Here is a 16,552-nt window from a genome sequence, read left to right as displayed (position 1 = left end):
AACATAACAATAATAAAGATAACAGTACAGTAGATGCTCCTACAATGTAAATAATCGGTTCCATGAATGTTTATGTTATAGGGATTTTACATTGCACGAACAGTAAAATACATGTAAATTGCCTAATCCGTTCAAAGATCTTTCCAAACTCACTCCTTTAGCCATACAAAAGAAAAACTAGACATAACATTTTAATTTGTTGGCTGTATTGTAACTGCACTATTATTGGTTTGCCTTGACAACTTGTCCCATTTTTCTGATCAATTTCACTAGTTTTATAGACTATGATTAATTAAGGTGATGGGGAACGCGCATATTCGACGCCATTTACAACGAAAAGTTGCCCCTTTTCAACACTTTACTTTATATGAAATTTTTTACGTAGTAGGAAGCAAAAACTGCATAATGATTTTAAGTTATCTGAAATTTATGTTATAGGGGGTTTACGTTACAGGAGGTATACGTTATAGGAGGTATATGTTATAAGAGGTATACGTTATAGGAGGTATACGTTACAGGAGGTATATGTTATACGAGGTATACGTTACAGGAGGTATATATGTCACAGGAGCGAGCATCTACTGTAGTTTTCTTTGATGGCCTTCATTAAGCATTGTCTAACGCCAGTCATTTCAAAACAATGAAAAATTAAGAATGTTATCTTGAAGCATTATATTTTGGAAATTGGCAAATAGATATGAGAATTTCTATAAAAAAATCTAGTGTGATCGGCTATGCAGCTAGTAGTTGCATGTACTTAATTAGATGTTAATACAACAATAAAAAATCGACAAAAAACATTAGAAAAAGCAGACGATCATCTGCTATGGTGTAAGTTTTTTTCAAACAGTGAATCTTTGAAGCATCGTTCGAAGCCTCATTCGAAGAATAAAAAAGTGTAAAATACGATTAAGGTTTACTTTTTGCAGGAGGTGCTTCTCACAGAAGAACTGGCTCTGAGAGAGATTTTTTGATTGATGGAGACGGCAATTTTTGAAGATTTAAACTGCTGAAAGTGATATTTATTTTTTATCCATATTAGCATAGTCCTCGGCGGTGTGTTATTTCATGAATGTAGGATAGTTTCTGTATAACACTAAACTAAAACTTATGAAATTTAGCTACATACAATATTTTATGTAGCCAAATTTTATTTTTGAGTATTTTTAATATAGTTTTTAACAATATTAAAAACTACCTAAAAGTGCGTGTTCAAAGGAATAACAGCTCTTACTAAAAATATTGTGAAGTGAGGAAACAAAATTAATAGGAAAAAGAGTAAAATCTGTGAGAAACTCGGAGTATTAAATAGAAGATAAGACAATCATTTGAAACTTTTAATGAACCTTGAGCCAGTAAAGATCCCTAGTGTATACACCATTGAAGGAGGTCAAGCCTGATTCTCATATATCTTCCCAGCCATCCCATGCTATGGTGCACGACAAACACATTTTTGCCAGAATCCTAGCCTAAGATCATCATGCGCTAAAGTACAATTTGTACAAATTCTCATAACGATAATATGAGTTACCTTCATTAGAGGAAACGCATGTATGAGAACATAACATGTTATGATTATCACAACGTAACATGTATAATTTGAGTTAGTATTCAACTCTAGACTAAAACCCCAAACTATGACTTATGAAGTTTCTTAACACACAGTAGTTTAGTGAGTGAATATGAAGAAATTGGCAAAAACTAAAACTATAATACAAAAGTATAAAAGTAAAATAATATTAATAATAAATTAATATTAATTAATAACTAATTAATTAAAGAATTAATAAGTAAATAATTAGAGCAAGTTATGCCACATATCTATCTAACCTCATCTCTACATCCAAACTTAGACATTTGCCAAACCTACAATCCCATTTCTCTATGGTCAAACCTACATTCCCATTTTTTATGGTCAAACAACAAATAACAATCTATTGTGCTTGTTATTATTATGTTATCAATTCACTGTTTAAATTTAATTAATTTTTAATAATTTTATATAATGCATTTGTTTCCATCCAATATTTAATTCCTTGAAGTACATTATTTACTGTTAGGTTTTTAGGCTGCCAAATGAATTAACAATTATTATGTGTATTTTTACATGAATTTTTGCTTCGTAGTATGACAATTTCAACATACGAAGCGAACCATGGAATAAATTAACATTTTATATAAAGGGTTGAATTTAAAGGTTACATGAAACAACTAGGGTTATTTAGCACGAGGCGTACGACTATTATGAACATTACAAAAAGACACAAAATAGCAAATGAGTGAAATCACTAAAACAATTAAATTTGTAGCCTTTCAAAAAAAGACTCTTACGCGGAAGACCTATAAGAGTGATTGTGTATTGATCACCCACAATACCTGTGTTGTGTGGTACTTGATAACATTGGGAGTGCTTAGGGGGCGTATGAGATCGAGCCAGTCGACTAACAGTAACTCAATGTAAGAATAGGGCTACCACAAAGGAAAGATGATTGTCTAATTCTACTAAGCAGAAGAGATATAGCAGGAAACGACCAGCCTCACCTGTAGGCCTACCAGCTGAAATATAACATGAACCATTGACTTCAGATGACAAAACGAATAAAAAACAATTGCAAGCTATCCAAGGACAAAATTCAGACCCTAATCAAGACTTACAGTATAAAAGGCATATCACTCTTTCTATTACGATTATCACCGGACATACTCTGTGCAAGCCAGGTGACATGGAGCCACTGAATTTGTCATAAAACAATATTTTAGCCAAATCATGAATAACGAGTAGCTCACTTCGTGTGATAAAGTGTTGTATCCTCTATGCTTTAGGTTGTAAAGCTGTATTGCTGATACAAACATACCATCTCTAGATCATAGTCACACTGGAATGACAGTAGATATTAAAACTAACGGCACCGCCTTTTTGGGATAACAAGCTAGGTAAAGCGTAATGACTCATCAGGATCAGTCTTCATGATAAAGATCACATTATATCATGTAAGGAGCTCATTTGAAATTTAAGGTCCCTTTATACGGAAACTTTTTTTGCAGGAATGTTCTTTGAGGTAGCAGGTCGCTAAAAACGGAGATACAAGATACGCATACCGTCACTTTTAAGTTTCACAATCAGTTATGTTGAAGACCACCAGCCATTTTTTGTTTGCACTCACTATTGAAGAACCAAAATGACACTAAGCAAAAAAATTAAAATACTAAAACTATGTTTTTATGACAGACAAAAGCTTGCGGAGTATCGACCAGCAAAGCTTAGCATTTTCGAGCAGAGTAGCTCCATGTCCTTAACCTGGTTTGCTGAAAATTTTACGATGGCTCAAACCTTGCAAGATTTTCTAAATTAGTTGATAGGCCAGCTATGGTTGATGGATACTAACCAGGGGTTATTTATACAGAATGTCTGTGTACCAAGTAATTTATGTATGCATGTATCAAGCGTCTATGTAATAAGTGAGTGGCTCGAATAGGAATATGTTGGCCCGCGTGACCTCCAGTCTTCCATGTAACAGTATAAACAGGTTTATGTGAAAGCCCTTACGACAAATCTAAGCAATAGATCAAAATATTTACCAATTCACCTGTCACAAACGCTGTCTGCTTTTAAACAGCTATGGTAATGCAGTATCTTTTGCAACACCCTGATATGCTACATGTAAAACTGGCAACAAGGTGATTAAGACATCGTTAAGAATGTGACCTTTTCGCACATGGAGACTATATGGTTTCAGTTCTTATAAAATCAATGCAGTAAAAATTAAAGCCATTTAGCCTGAATGCACACTAGCGGCTGTACTACATGTTATCTTACTATGAACTTGTTGTAATAGCTAGATACCAACAAGATGACAAACATCTACTAAAGGACATTGTGACTGAGAGCTTTTGAGCTGCACATGACTAAAGAATTTGAATGAGAACACATGGAGATATAATCACTATGGCACCATCCAAAGCATCAGCAAGGCGTGTAACTATGCAGTTTTTAACTTGTACCCGTAAAACATGCTTGTATAGTATGCAAGAGCTATGGGACTTCCCACTTCAACTAACAGACAAATACGAAAATATTCGTTTCAATCGTTCCATAGCGAGTTTTCCCAGTTTTAATGAACATCAGAAAACAAAAAATTGATTTTTTATAAATTACAAAACACTTTTATCGCACCTTTTTAAAAATAATAAAACAGGAAATAACTCCATGTTATGATTCATGCCGTCAAAGACTAAAATATTGTCATAAGTTACATCTAGTACAACATCATAGTTCACAACATTAGTATTCGAAACAAATGAGTCTCATTACGTAACATAAGGCCTACTGATAATCTCATTGCCAAGCATGAGCTAAAACCCTCATAAGGGAACAAAGTACAAATGACTAAGCATAGTAAAAGTGAGAATATTTCTATTACCTAGTGTAGGAGGTTTAGTAGATTTCCTTCTCACTATAGCTCGCCGAGTTGTGTTTCGTCGTTTCATGGAGCTAGTTTTTTTCTGTATGTCACTGAGGTTCCTTCCAAGAGTGAGAGCAGCATTGCTGCTAGGCAGCTGAAATCTGATGTCATTCCCATCTCTAATGAACTTATCCGGATCAAATATTTCTAAATAGTCGTCATCTGAGCTGCTGTCATTGGCATTATTTGCTGCAGCAGCTAAAAAGAAATTCACGTGCAGTTGTTCAAATCAGCGGATAGAGTACTGATAGGTTAACATGTTATTTTTTCTATTGCAAAACAGAACTATTCAGCGAGTATTTACAGACAGCAGAGCAAGTTATTTTTTATCCGTTGGTAAAAAAAACATTACAAGCCAGGCATATATCAAAACCATTCATAAACATAAGCATTACATATTTTGTGCTACCATCCTATTGACAATAAGGTAGCAGCTATTTGAAAAGTCCAGAATCTTTTAAAACTGACCTTGAGAAGTTGAAGGTTGTGGGCCTTCATCCATCTAATTACAGTTTAATAAATACTTTTGATTCTAAAACAAACAAAATCAATTTATTCACAGGGCATCAAAGTAAAATAACATGAATAAATGTGGTGTAAACACATGGTTTAAAAACAAAGCAAGTTTGTTTGCCAAAAAGCAAAGCTCTTTCAAAGAACAATCATAATTGTGCATGAGTTGCAAACAGTTTCATCATAGGAGCTCCTTTCATCAACTGATTACGACACGTTACTGCAATCTTATATATATAAAAGTATACATCAATCTTCGTTGTGGCGAGTCATACTTATGTGACCTATGCGTATTATCTTTATATTATGCTAGAACATAACAAAAACTATGGCATCAAAAGAAAATTTGCAGAACAAACAAGAAGGTTATAGAATAGTAGGTAAAATGGAATGAATGGAAAACATTGTTTGTCTACATCTATTCTAAAGCAACTTTGTTCTATTAGAAAGAGACAGGCATTTACCACAGAATAAATTTGCAAAAGCTCCCAATAAATACCAGAGCAGCATATACCATAAACATCACAACAAAGTATTAACACTTGAGCATTTTTATTATAGCATGCACTGGAAGAAGACGATGAAAAATCTTACCAGCTACCCGTTACCACAGCTACCTATTTGCTATCACTTACCCAAAAAGTGTGCATTAGTAGTGCACAATAACAAGTCGTAACCACAAAGAGCTTAATGCTAACACGAGAAACTATTACTGGCCAACCCAATCTTTCGTGTAATGCTCAATCGCCGCCCGTTACTATTGATAAAAGACAACCTATTTAATGACAACCGGAAACCCACTGGTGTCCGAAAACGTGCGATTATTTTTATATCGAAGAGAATATTGGGACCCCGTTATTATTAGTTGCTAAAGATTTGAGGCTTTTTCATCATGAGTAGAGAACTCCAGTTTACCTGTAAAAGTTTTATGCGGTTATTCGATGACCATCACACACATGTATTAGCCATGGCATAAACGATTGATTATTTTTATTTGTTAAAAATATTATCTCTAACAAATAAAATAAAACAATTATTTATGTTAAAAACATTGCATAATGGTTACTTCTAACTACGTAACACTAAGTTGGTAGAAATGATAAACATGAGTGCAAAGGAGATCACAGGTTACTATAAAACTTTTTTCAGGCTTAAGAACCTCTGTGTGACTAAGGATCTAAGTGTGACTTTCACATCCACTTCTTGAGATTTTTAATAAATAGTTGCAGATGTTTTATGCCCAATAACAGTGTAGTAGTGTATTTCATTGCACTTTGTATTGTTTAGATAAATTTAATGAATACCGTATACAGTTTGTATTACAGCTGATATTCATGTATGAACATATAAAGGAGTTTACTACTAAAAACTGCAAGGTCTTAGCTTGCCTGTCTTGATCAACGTGTACAATTCATACACAGTGATAAATTGTCATAATAGCGTTAGCTACCGACAGATCCTTTAATAAACAAACCAATCTTATAATACACGATGATCAAGTTGATTAAATACACAAAGTGAATGATCTCAGTAAGTTTTTGGTCATTGGTGTATTGGGAAGTGTGAGGGCACTTTCGAAGTCCAAAATAAGTTTCTGTGATGCTTTTAACTCAATAGGTTACAACAAGGCAAATTTTCAAGCAAAGCTTGATAAGGTGTAGTAAAGCAAGATACACAGTTTTGACATAGGTATATTTAATCCATGAACATGAGAGAGAACAAAATCATTTGTTTGAACTCCAAAAAAGTTGAAAGTAAATAAAGTGAGCGATGATAGGATATTATTGTGATTACTAGTAACAATGAGAGGATGATGAAAAGAAAAAGTCAGTAATAGAATTCATAGATTGCCTAAATTGTTCTACGGAGCTAGAGATCATCATCATACACTCGTTTGTACCCTTCATCATCGTCTTCACGCAGCCGGTCAGAGTCTTCTTGGGGTCTGACATACACTCCCTCGGCGGTTATCCAGTAATTGAACTCATTAGGATTAGAATAAGCGCAGATCTCACTCTGGCCATGAATTGGCCGCCCAAAAGTATCTCCAGTAACATGCAGATACCTGTCAATTCGACAGAGAATGTATATCACATGGAAAAATGAATTCCGGGAATGTACATACCATGCTTGTTGAAGAACAACAATAACTTTTCATGATATAGCATGTTTGAACTTTGACAACAACCCAGTTATTCACCAAACTTCTACTAATACACCGCACATATACTGTATATATGAAACAAAAAAACTACATAAGAAAATGGCTTTCATTGAGACATGGCCCGGTTAGACAAATATATATTACATATACATGGTATATATTAGATATCATGTATATATTAGTATCAATGTACATGTATATTAGTATCAATGTATACATTATGTATCATGCCCATTCGTCTGAAGCCAGCTTGTGCTTATAAATGTGCTTATCGCGTTACGCTTCATGATCATGCAATCATGATTTTCAAGTGTGCTAGCAGTAACCAATAGTATTTTCGCAAACGCTTTAAGCGTGCGTGCGTATTTAACCGATGTAATGAGTATGTGCTCAATTATTCATTTGTATGGTCAGCTGGACGCGGAGTGTAATGGATAATACGCCTGTCTGCAGAACTGGAGTTTCCAGAGTTCAATTCCAATGTGAAGCGGATTTTCCGTTCCTAAAAACTTTCCTGGTGTAACTTTTATACAGATGAAAAACCACAAACACTGAGATTTATATATTTAGATATATACATGTACTAGCTGTACTAACCGGTGTCGCCTGGGTGATATTTACATGTACTAGCTGTACTAACCGGTGTCGCCTGGGTGATATATACATGTACTAGCTGTACTAACCGGTGTCGCCTGGGTGATATTTACATGTACTAGCTGTACTAACCGGTGTCGCCTGGGTGATATATACATGTACTAGCTGTACTAACCGGTGTCGCCTGGGTGATATATACATGTACTAGCTGTACTAACCGGTGTCGCCTGGGTGATATTTACATGTACTAGCTGTACTAACCGGTGTCGCCTGGGTGATATTTACATGTACTAGCTGTACTAACCGGTGTCGCCTGGGTGATATTTACATGTACTAGCTGTACTAACCGATGTCGCCTGGGTGATAAAAAGTATTTGGACAGAAAATTTATTTGTATTTAATATATAACATTTGTCATTCTAACTTTCAAACTACATATCATGAGAAAAGTACGTATTTTGTGTAGTTGAATTTAATTAAGAGAGAAAATAAAAACAACTGTAAAGGTTTTCAAACTTTGTCAAACAACTGTAACTTTCAAACTTCATAACTTGAAAAAAGTGTTTCGTTGAAATAAATTGAGAAAAAAATAAAAATTTAAAGGTGTTTAAATGTAAAACCATCAGCAAGTAATGAATAACTATAGGCTGTTTCCCTACGATTACAATGAAATATCATTTGGTATACAACTATATGATTTTAGTTTGTTTCAGTGTGAGCATGCAAAAATTGGCATGCGAAAATATCGAAGGCTAGAGATGTACATAGAATGGTATAGAAACCCATAGTATTTAATGCAATCACCTCCTGGTAAAAACCATCAAAATCATCATCATTAAAAGGTAGTAATAAAACAATATGTTTACCTTGGTAACCATAGTTACCTATAATTACTTTAGTGCACTTATAACTAACTTTTAAACTTTTTAATTAAAATTTTATGATTTATCTGTTTGCGAATCGGTTTTTACCATAACGGATAACGCTGAACTCGCCATGGCAAGCAACATATATATTTTAATAACGTATATAATCAGTACATAAATTGCCAAATTTTAATTTCAAGAGAAATTATTGTTAATATTGCGTGGCAGAAAAATTTCGCCCAAACGAAAAAGCATCGTGTTTTCTAGAATTAGTCAGGAAATATTTTATAACCGGGGCATCAAAGCGAGTGGGTGCAATGATAAAATAATATGTTATTTAGCGTGTGCATACGCTATACAGTATATGATACTTCTTTGATCAATGTGTCTTGTATAGCTCAGTGGTAAAGCGTGTGGATCGAGTCTTGGGGTTGCAATATCTGTGAGTTCAAATCCATCAGAAAGTGAGATTTTAATAGCTGGACAGACGCATATACACACACAAACTTGGATAAATGTCTATATAGATTTTTTATTTACACATATGTGCTACACACAAATAGCTATTAGTCTATAGCATATGGACTGCTTCCAAATAGCAGAGACAATCAGACTAAGACTGTTCGAATACCAATGATACCTGACGTCTCAAACTGTGGTAATACCATTCAGCATAAAAACCATTTTAAGCTATGCTATTTTAAGAAGACAAGAGTGATTTATGCTTTGACAATATGCAATTTGCCTTACTCACAAAGACGGATAAATATCCACACCTTAGATACACCCCTTTTAATTACCTGCATATAGTACCTACTATATGTATAGTACCTACTGTATGGTACGTACTACCTACATACAGTCATCTTGCTGTGAGAGCAACAGAATGACATAAAAATATTACTATTCTTTACATAAAAATAACAATAATAATAACGGTATGTTAAAACTTCAAAATGATATACTGACATGAATGTGTAAACAAACAAAATCTGCAAATTTTAAAAAAAGGGTACTGAGAAAAACACCTACCGGCCAGTGACACCATGTTTGAATCTTACTTTGGCATCTCGTTCCCAGTAGAGATCATTGCATACAACATTCCAGTTGTCTCCTACAAAGACAAGTTGCACATCTTTACATGGGATAATAAAGATATCACCAAGTTTAAAACTCCTGAAAGACCGGTGAATACCGTTTAATAAATCTGTAGAACACCTTATAAAAAGTACAGCCAGCAATAAAGAAAGCATATGAAGATGGTTATATAAGAGTGAGTTGGACTCTGAGAACAACACAGACCATATAAGACAAGGAAATCAGGTGTGGAGCTTGGCAAAAATAAAAATGTGAAGCAAGGACACGCCTACTAGAGTCATCATTCATCATTGTTATGAATATTTATATTACAAATATGAAAAATGGAAGCAAGACACCTGAAACAATGGTTAATACAAAGCACAGAAGGCCTGTGAGTATAATAGTCACCTACCACATAACACTTGTAAAATATATGTCAGTATTTGGCTGCCAAAATTTTTTACTTGGTCGCTTGGCTTTGCCAAGGCCTAGTTTTGGATTACAACTTCTTAAGTCTGAACATGCTCTTGGAATTAATTAGCCTCAAATAATTAAGCTAAACGTTCTGAAGCTGCAATAACTGTAAACGCTGATTACTAAAAACCCATAAACTCTCAACAAAGTTTAAAATAAAATAGTCTAACAACAATTCTGTCACAAATAGAGATCATTGCACAAATGATTTTTGCTCTTTCTGTCTGAACATTACTACAAAGTCTGTATTGTTTATTTGATAATTTTTTCCATCTTTTTCAGGCACGCATCAATCCACTAATTTACCACCAAAAACAACTTTACCAAATTTACTATTCGAAACAAACTCATTTTAATTGCTGAAGGAAAAATAATGTGACCTATAATAGCTAACCGTCATCTCCGACACCATCCTCCCCAAATGCGCTGACTTCATGGTTGTTGGAGAGGGGAGAGTTGAAGTGGTGGCTGTGCAGGTTCTTCCTGGTCTGGAGATGCATTAGTCGAATCACCTGACCGCACTTGACTGGCCTCCTGCCAACAATGTATAAGCTCTTGTACATGCTGACTTAGTACTCATTCCACCAGATTTAAAGCTTCTATTTTTTATAAGCAGTACAAACTGTTTGTAGCTCAAGTAGAAAGGTCAGCATGAATTTGACGCTATAAATAGTTCAAACAAATAACCTGGACTCTTAAATAGTAATTTCATCATCACAAAGAGATAATTATTATTATTATTATCGTAGAGTAACTATTTTCAAAAGCAGAAGCTTGAACTGTGATTACTGCATATATATGCATTAGAAAAGTTGAAAATATTTAAAATACAAAACCAATAGTTCTACTGCTAAAAATGCTAGTACATGTATGATTTGAGATGCTAGACGTCGTTTGAGTCATCTGTACCTCATGGTCATATATCAACTGTAAAACTTCGTACAGACTTGTACCGTGAGTGGTAGCTATCAAGCTTGACCGACAGGATATGCTACACATGTTACTCAAAGCTAAAAGACGTATATCTTGAAGTTATTCAAACAAAAACATGGCAGTATGATGCATGTATTCATAAATAAGCGCAGCTGAACAATATAGTGTGCAAAACTGTTTGGCGAGCACGCTACATGGGATTTCCACACAAATCCATGCCATGATGTGTGAGACAACAAGAGAGCACAAGACTTGAGTGATTTTACTTTTGCTTCACCTGTATTTAGCCTACACATTGTGACTGGCATACACAGATTTATATAAGACTGTAAAAGTGGTAAACTCCTGACTCCTGAAAAACTTTTTTCGCAAGACATTAACTAAAAGGGGAATATAGGTCTGTGCAAAACCACAAGTCTATGTTAAGGCATGATAAATATTATATGATTAAAATATTTTTTTCTAATTCATCATTATATTTTTCTATGTTTTGTGAGTATATACATTATAAATGTTCATAAATAGAACTATTAAAAAACTTACCCTCTTGGACATTCGACACCTTGTTTAGCTTTTATCTGCCAGTAGCTATTATTATCATCAGTAGAGTGGACACCAGTCACTGACTAAAACAATGCAGTTAGATATCCTTTTAATACAATTGAGTTGCGTGAAATTTTTGACCAAACTTGACAGCACTTAGACACACAACATCTTAAGCACACATGCTATTGATTTCAATATAAAATAAATTAAACAGGGGAGCTAAACATTATAAAAAACTCATAACCTGTACAACGAAACCTTAGATGTAAAATAATTGACACACTATAAGTTTAGACAGCAGTTGACTTTGAAAAGTAGGTGTCACTCAAACACAAAAAAATTTTACTAAATATTTCAACCACTTCGTAGCTATTAATAATAGAGAGAAACCGTGAAAAAAACAAACATTCCAAATGACCTTTTATCAACCGACTCATATGTGTATTAAGTTGTAACTGTGACCAATCATAGGCATTCAAGTCTTTGTATTTGTGACAGCTTAACGACAAGTGAATCACTTCATGATGTGAAACATATTCAAAAGGTCAAATAAAGCTCAAGAGTTTTTACCTGGGTGACTGCGCGTTTATGAAGTGTGGTAGCCTATATTCAAGCAGACAAACCAATACTAATTTTACAATTCTACTTAACTAAATAGCATCAGATTTAATCGATATTTGATAAAACTTAGAGTATTATATAACAAAAACACTCAACCTAGTTAAAGGTCTGGTTCTGTAAGTTTACAAAATAACAAAAACAATGTTGTCGATTCAAAAACTGTAACAGAATACAGAAAAATATTTACTTAAAATTGAACTCGTGCAACTAATTACTACTAAAACGTTTAGTTACATAAAGTTTCTCACTTGTTGACCGCTTCCTGATCCATACTTGACGTCATGTGAATGCAGCCGCACATCACTTCTAACATTTACTAGCTTTATAACTGATCCACATGTGACATAGTCCAGCTCACTAGCTACAAATCAATAGACAATTTCAACTTATCATTTTATCAAAAACGAATTCATGTGGTCAGAGAGATACCCAAAAATAGAATGTCACAGTACTTATTGCTTGAATATAATGCATCCACTTAACATTAACGTTTAGTATAATAAATCATACTAACCTGAAGTGCAAGCTAAAGCCACCAAAAATACGACGCATCTCGTATATAACATTGTCAAATTTAAATCATTTAAATTAAGGCACACCGATATAACTAAATGTCAACTAATTGTCTGGAGGAGAGCAAAAAGTTAGTACACGTCAACTTTTTATAATTTTTCTTTTCATTATTTAGAAGCAACGAGTTTTCATGCCTTCGGGACTAAAAGTATCAAATTTAGACCAATTAGCAATGAGCTTACAGAACAATTCTAACCTTAGTTTTAATCACAGTATCGGAAGCTCACAAGTTTAATACGGTCCTTCCGCGTAACTTGCACTAGATCACAGTGTAAATATTTTGGATTTGATTTTCATCAATGGATATTCTCGATTGACCGTGTCTTTCATAAAAGTTAGCTTTTTGAACTATGTGACATGGCAATGAATAGTTTAGCGGATTACCGATATAACTAAATAAATACTACTGTTTTTTATCAATTTTGATTTTAATGATTGTTTTCAATTCCTATTAGCGTCGTAACTAGGATTTTCACAGCCATTAAAAGGCATCTCCTAATACCTATATGCTGCTGCAATATTTTTTCAGCTTACAATTACAGACGGTCAAGTTATGAATCGTTTTTTGGAGCATATGAAATTATATCTTAAAAAAATCGCTTAGCTGTTTATAAATTATTTAGGTATTAGGAGAGGTAGTACTGTGTTGAATGTTTAAATAATCTAGAATAACTAGTAACACATCTTTGTTCAAGCATTTACTGTAAGAATGGTTGCTACTAGGAACATGTCATAATAGTGGACTATAATACTAACAAAGGTAAAGAGAAATAGATTAACAAATAATTTTGTTAATCCAATAAAGCCAATAATGTTTAAAGATCGCAGCAAAGATTATAATGTACTGCATGTCGTTGTCGTTATGGCTGTCTATTTTAGACAACAATTACTGAGCGTACATTATGTGTTGCATACTAGCTAGTAAGTGTAAAATAATAGCAATGATGCTGTTTATATTTAAGCCTTGTTTCAGGACTCATATGCAACTAGATACGAAACTAGATATCAGTATATTCTCATGTAGGCCTAACATGTAACCTAAACCTTTCAGACCAGTAAACATCGATGAATCTTTTCTTTGTTTATTTGCGCACAATTAAGAAAGACACTTAAGGTTTCTTAGTAAAAATATGTTTAAAGAAAAAGCCAAAATATTTAGGATGGGAGAGGGTAGATAGCTCGAGTATAATTTGTGCTATTCTGAGTATTCTACATTTGTGTTGTTAAGGTGTTAGAGTTATGTATGACGCCTTACAGTGCCTCGCATTCCGTGTTCTCAACTCGAGTTGTGTAACTCGAGTTGAGAACACGGCAACCCAGGCCGAGTTCAAAAACCCAGGCCAAGTTCTTTGAACAGCAACTCGAATTCAACAACTCGAGTTGAGAACACGGAACGCGAGGCACTGTAAGATGCCATAATTATGTGCTGTTTGTTTACATGCATACCATACAAAGTTTTCAATTTTTAATTATGCTTTTCAGTAATGTATTAGGTAGTAGCAGTAAATCAGTGTTGAACTATAAGACATATTATATTCAATGCTATATCCTTGTACATTTTTTGCTGCCTTTTAGAGTAATGGATACAATAATGGAGTCTCCTACATAGAATAATTGACTGCAGAATATGGAAAGTATCGAGATAGAGCCTCTTCAGTCATACGACTTCAGAAGGGTTAGTTCCCAGTACTCACTCAGAAGAGCAGTGCGGCTTGCACTAAATTGCTCTTAGGTTTTTAAGATGTATGCAATACTTCTTTGGCTAGACGATGTAATAATTTATTTTTGTTGTGTGTGTTTACTGTATCTTAACACGCTACTAACAACTGGGTCGCACTATGCTTTGTTGGGGTATAATACTCCATTTTATCAGCTCTACAGGCACAAGGGTTTTGAGTTTTAGATATTATTTATTAGTTAGAATACATAAACGCTATTGTTGATCAGGCTCCCAATTATTTAATACAATGGTTAGTTGGTGAGAAAAACTGCAGGATGCAGAATCCTATCATGCAAAAGTGACATTCTTAAAATAGTTGGATTATTACATGTAAACACCATTTTAGACATGGCCAGGTTATTTTTCATACAAATATTCAAGTGTTTGATAAATTTCACCACTTTTACTGTCAACAAAAGTTGTGTAAAACATAACTTTGCTATGTTTAAAATTTTATTTTTAGTTTATAGAGCTACTTATCTTTATTTTACTAACAGATCAGACAAAGAGTAACCTAGGTGATGCCCTTGATTTCTTTTTTATATCAAAGGTGGGTGCTTAATAGGCTGGTTCTCAGGAATCAGACGGAGTTTTGAAATGAAAAGCATGTGAAGTTTGGATGAGATCGGCTAAAAATGTAAAAATGCATAGCTTTTACACCGCCTAACAAACAAACAATGATGCAGTGTGATTTATTAATATACCGTAAATAGCTTAGGCTCTCAACTGCAGGCTCTTCAATTATAAGGAGGGTGGTATTAGGGCCGCAGGGAATGGTTTGCTATGCGTAGGTGGATTGCTCAGCACAATCTAAATGGTTCTGAGTAAGCCACCTACTCCAAGGTAAACAACATGTTAGTCGCTTATCATTGTACTAAGACTATCTTGTACTACATGAGTGCAACTCTTTAAATTCAAGCTCTGGCATGCAAGTCTATTGTGCAAACGTTAGTAACGTGTTACTAGTAACAATCAAGTCTAATGAAGTGATTGCTTTCCACCTGCTTTATTCCTGAATGAACTGTCATTACATAAGATTCCCCATTAGGAATATGCATACCATATGAGTTATTGTTATGTGCACTTATTATTTTCTTTTCATTTTATTTTCTTTTGCTTCTCAAGCATTTGTTATGTACACTTATTATAATAAGCTATAAATAGTCATGCAAAGTAGTTGGTAAATGACTAGCTGCTCATCCGCAGCATTCAGTATATGTAGGATCAGAGGCTATATTTGCACCCAGCTTGTGTTGGTTATGAGACTGTTACATAAGGTGGCAAGCTGCAAAGCGGATCAGACAAAGAGTAGTTATGGGGAAAATATATAAAAAAATTTTACCTAGCCTAAAAGGGTTGATTATAGGTCAGTAAGATAAAACTTCTCTATATTTTTATGTAGCAATATGAATACAAAATCGAAAATAGTCTTAAAACTATGGTCCTACATCTACCTATAAAATCATTTTGTTCCATGTTCCACTTGGTGTATTAAAACAGTCTTATGCTCCAACGAGTTTTTCAGTATGATAGATTGTGATTCTTTTAATTGGTTCCACTACCCAACACCTTGTGATATTTTCTTAATAAATGCTACAGGTACGTATATGTATAGATATATATATATCTGTAAAAAATACTTTATATGAAATTATTTATTAACCAACTGTAAAGTACTAAATTTATAAAACCAAAATTAAAAAAAAAAGATTTTATTGTTTTTCTACCTTAAAGACATGGGAACAAAAGTGTTGGTTCAGCAATTGGTTTTGGGATAAAAGTACTTACAGAAATAGACAAGATAAATTACTGTATTAGACAAGGTAAAAACTTGTGTTGTTTACATATTTATTTATTATTTTTGCACTTTTTTCATGTTTCATTTTTTATTTTTTTCAACATCTTTATTTTCATTAGCGAAGCTGTAATTCTTTGAGAAACTTTGTAATTCATTCGTTGAACCAAATATTTACCCTACTTTTATACACTTCTGTTGGAAAATTTG

General features: G+C 33.8%; 2 protein-coding genes across 4 annotated transcripts in view; both read right to left on the bottom strand.

Annotated features, from left to right (window-relative positions):
* LOC137401726 (transmembrane channel-like protein 7) overlaps positions 1-5,746 on the bottom strand; it is a 49,809-nt gene extending 44,063 nt beyond the window's left edge. For 2 of the 3 annotated variants that reach the window (XM_068088189.1, XM_068088207.1), the window contains exons 1-4: positions 5,612-5,746; positions 4,932-4,995; positions 4,422-4,661; positions 2,542-2,556 (exon numbers count right to left, since the gene is read on the bottom strand). In XM_068088189.1, coding sequence (XP_067944290.1) covers positions 2,542-2,556; positions 4,422-4,661; positions 4,932-4,965 — 289 coding nt within the window. In that variant the 5' untranslated portion in view covers positions 4,966-4,995; positions 5,612-5,746. The remainder of the gene's footprint in view (positions 1-2,541; positions 2,557-4,421; positions 4,662-4,931; positions 4,996-5,611) is intronic. The other variant, XM_068088198.1, reaches the window with a different exon arrangement.
* Positions 5,747-6,649: 903 nt separating this feature from the next.
* Positions 6,650-12,922, bottom strand: LOC137398094 (stromal cell-derived factor 2-like). The gene is made up of 6 exons (XM_068084203.1): positions 12,769-12,922; positions 12,503-12,615; positions 11,631-11,713; positions 10,549-10,688; positions 9,633-9,714; positions 6,650-7,041 (listed from the first exon to the last, which is right to left on the bottom strand). The coding sequence occupies exons 1-6, from the start codon at positions 12,818-12,820 to the stop codon at positions 6,846-6,848; spliced, it is 666 nt and encodes a 221-aa protein (XP_067940304.1). The 5' UTR covers positions 12,821-12,922; the 3' UTR covers positions 6,650-6,845.
* Between the last annotated feature and the right edge of the window lie 3,630 nt (positions 12,923-16,552).

The sequence above is a fragment of the Watersipora subatra genome, chromosome 1 (genome assembly GCF_963576615.1).
Source record: "Watersipora subatra chromosome 1, tzWatSuba1.1, whole genome shotgun sequence".
Classification (NCBI taxonomy): domain Eukaryota; kingdom Metazoa; phylum Bryozoa; class Gymnolaemata; order Cheilostomatida; family Watersiporidae; genus Watersipora; species Watersipora subatra.
Note: the sequence above shows the minus strand (reverse complement) of the source record. Positions and strands in the feature narration are given on the sequence as shown.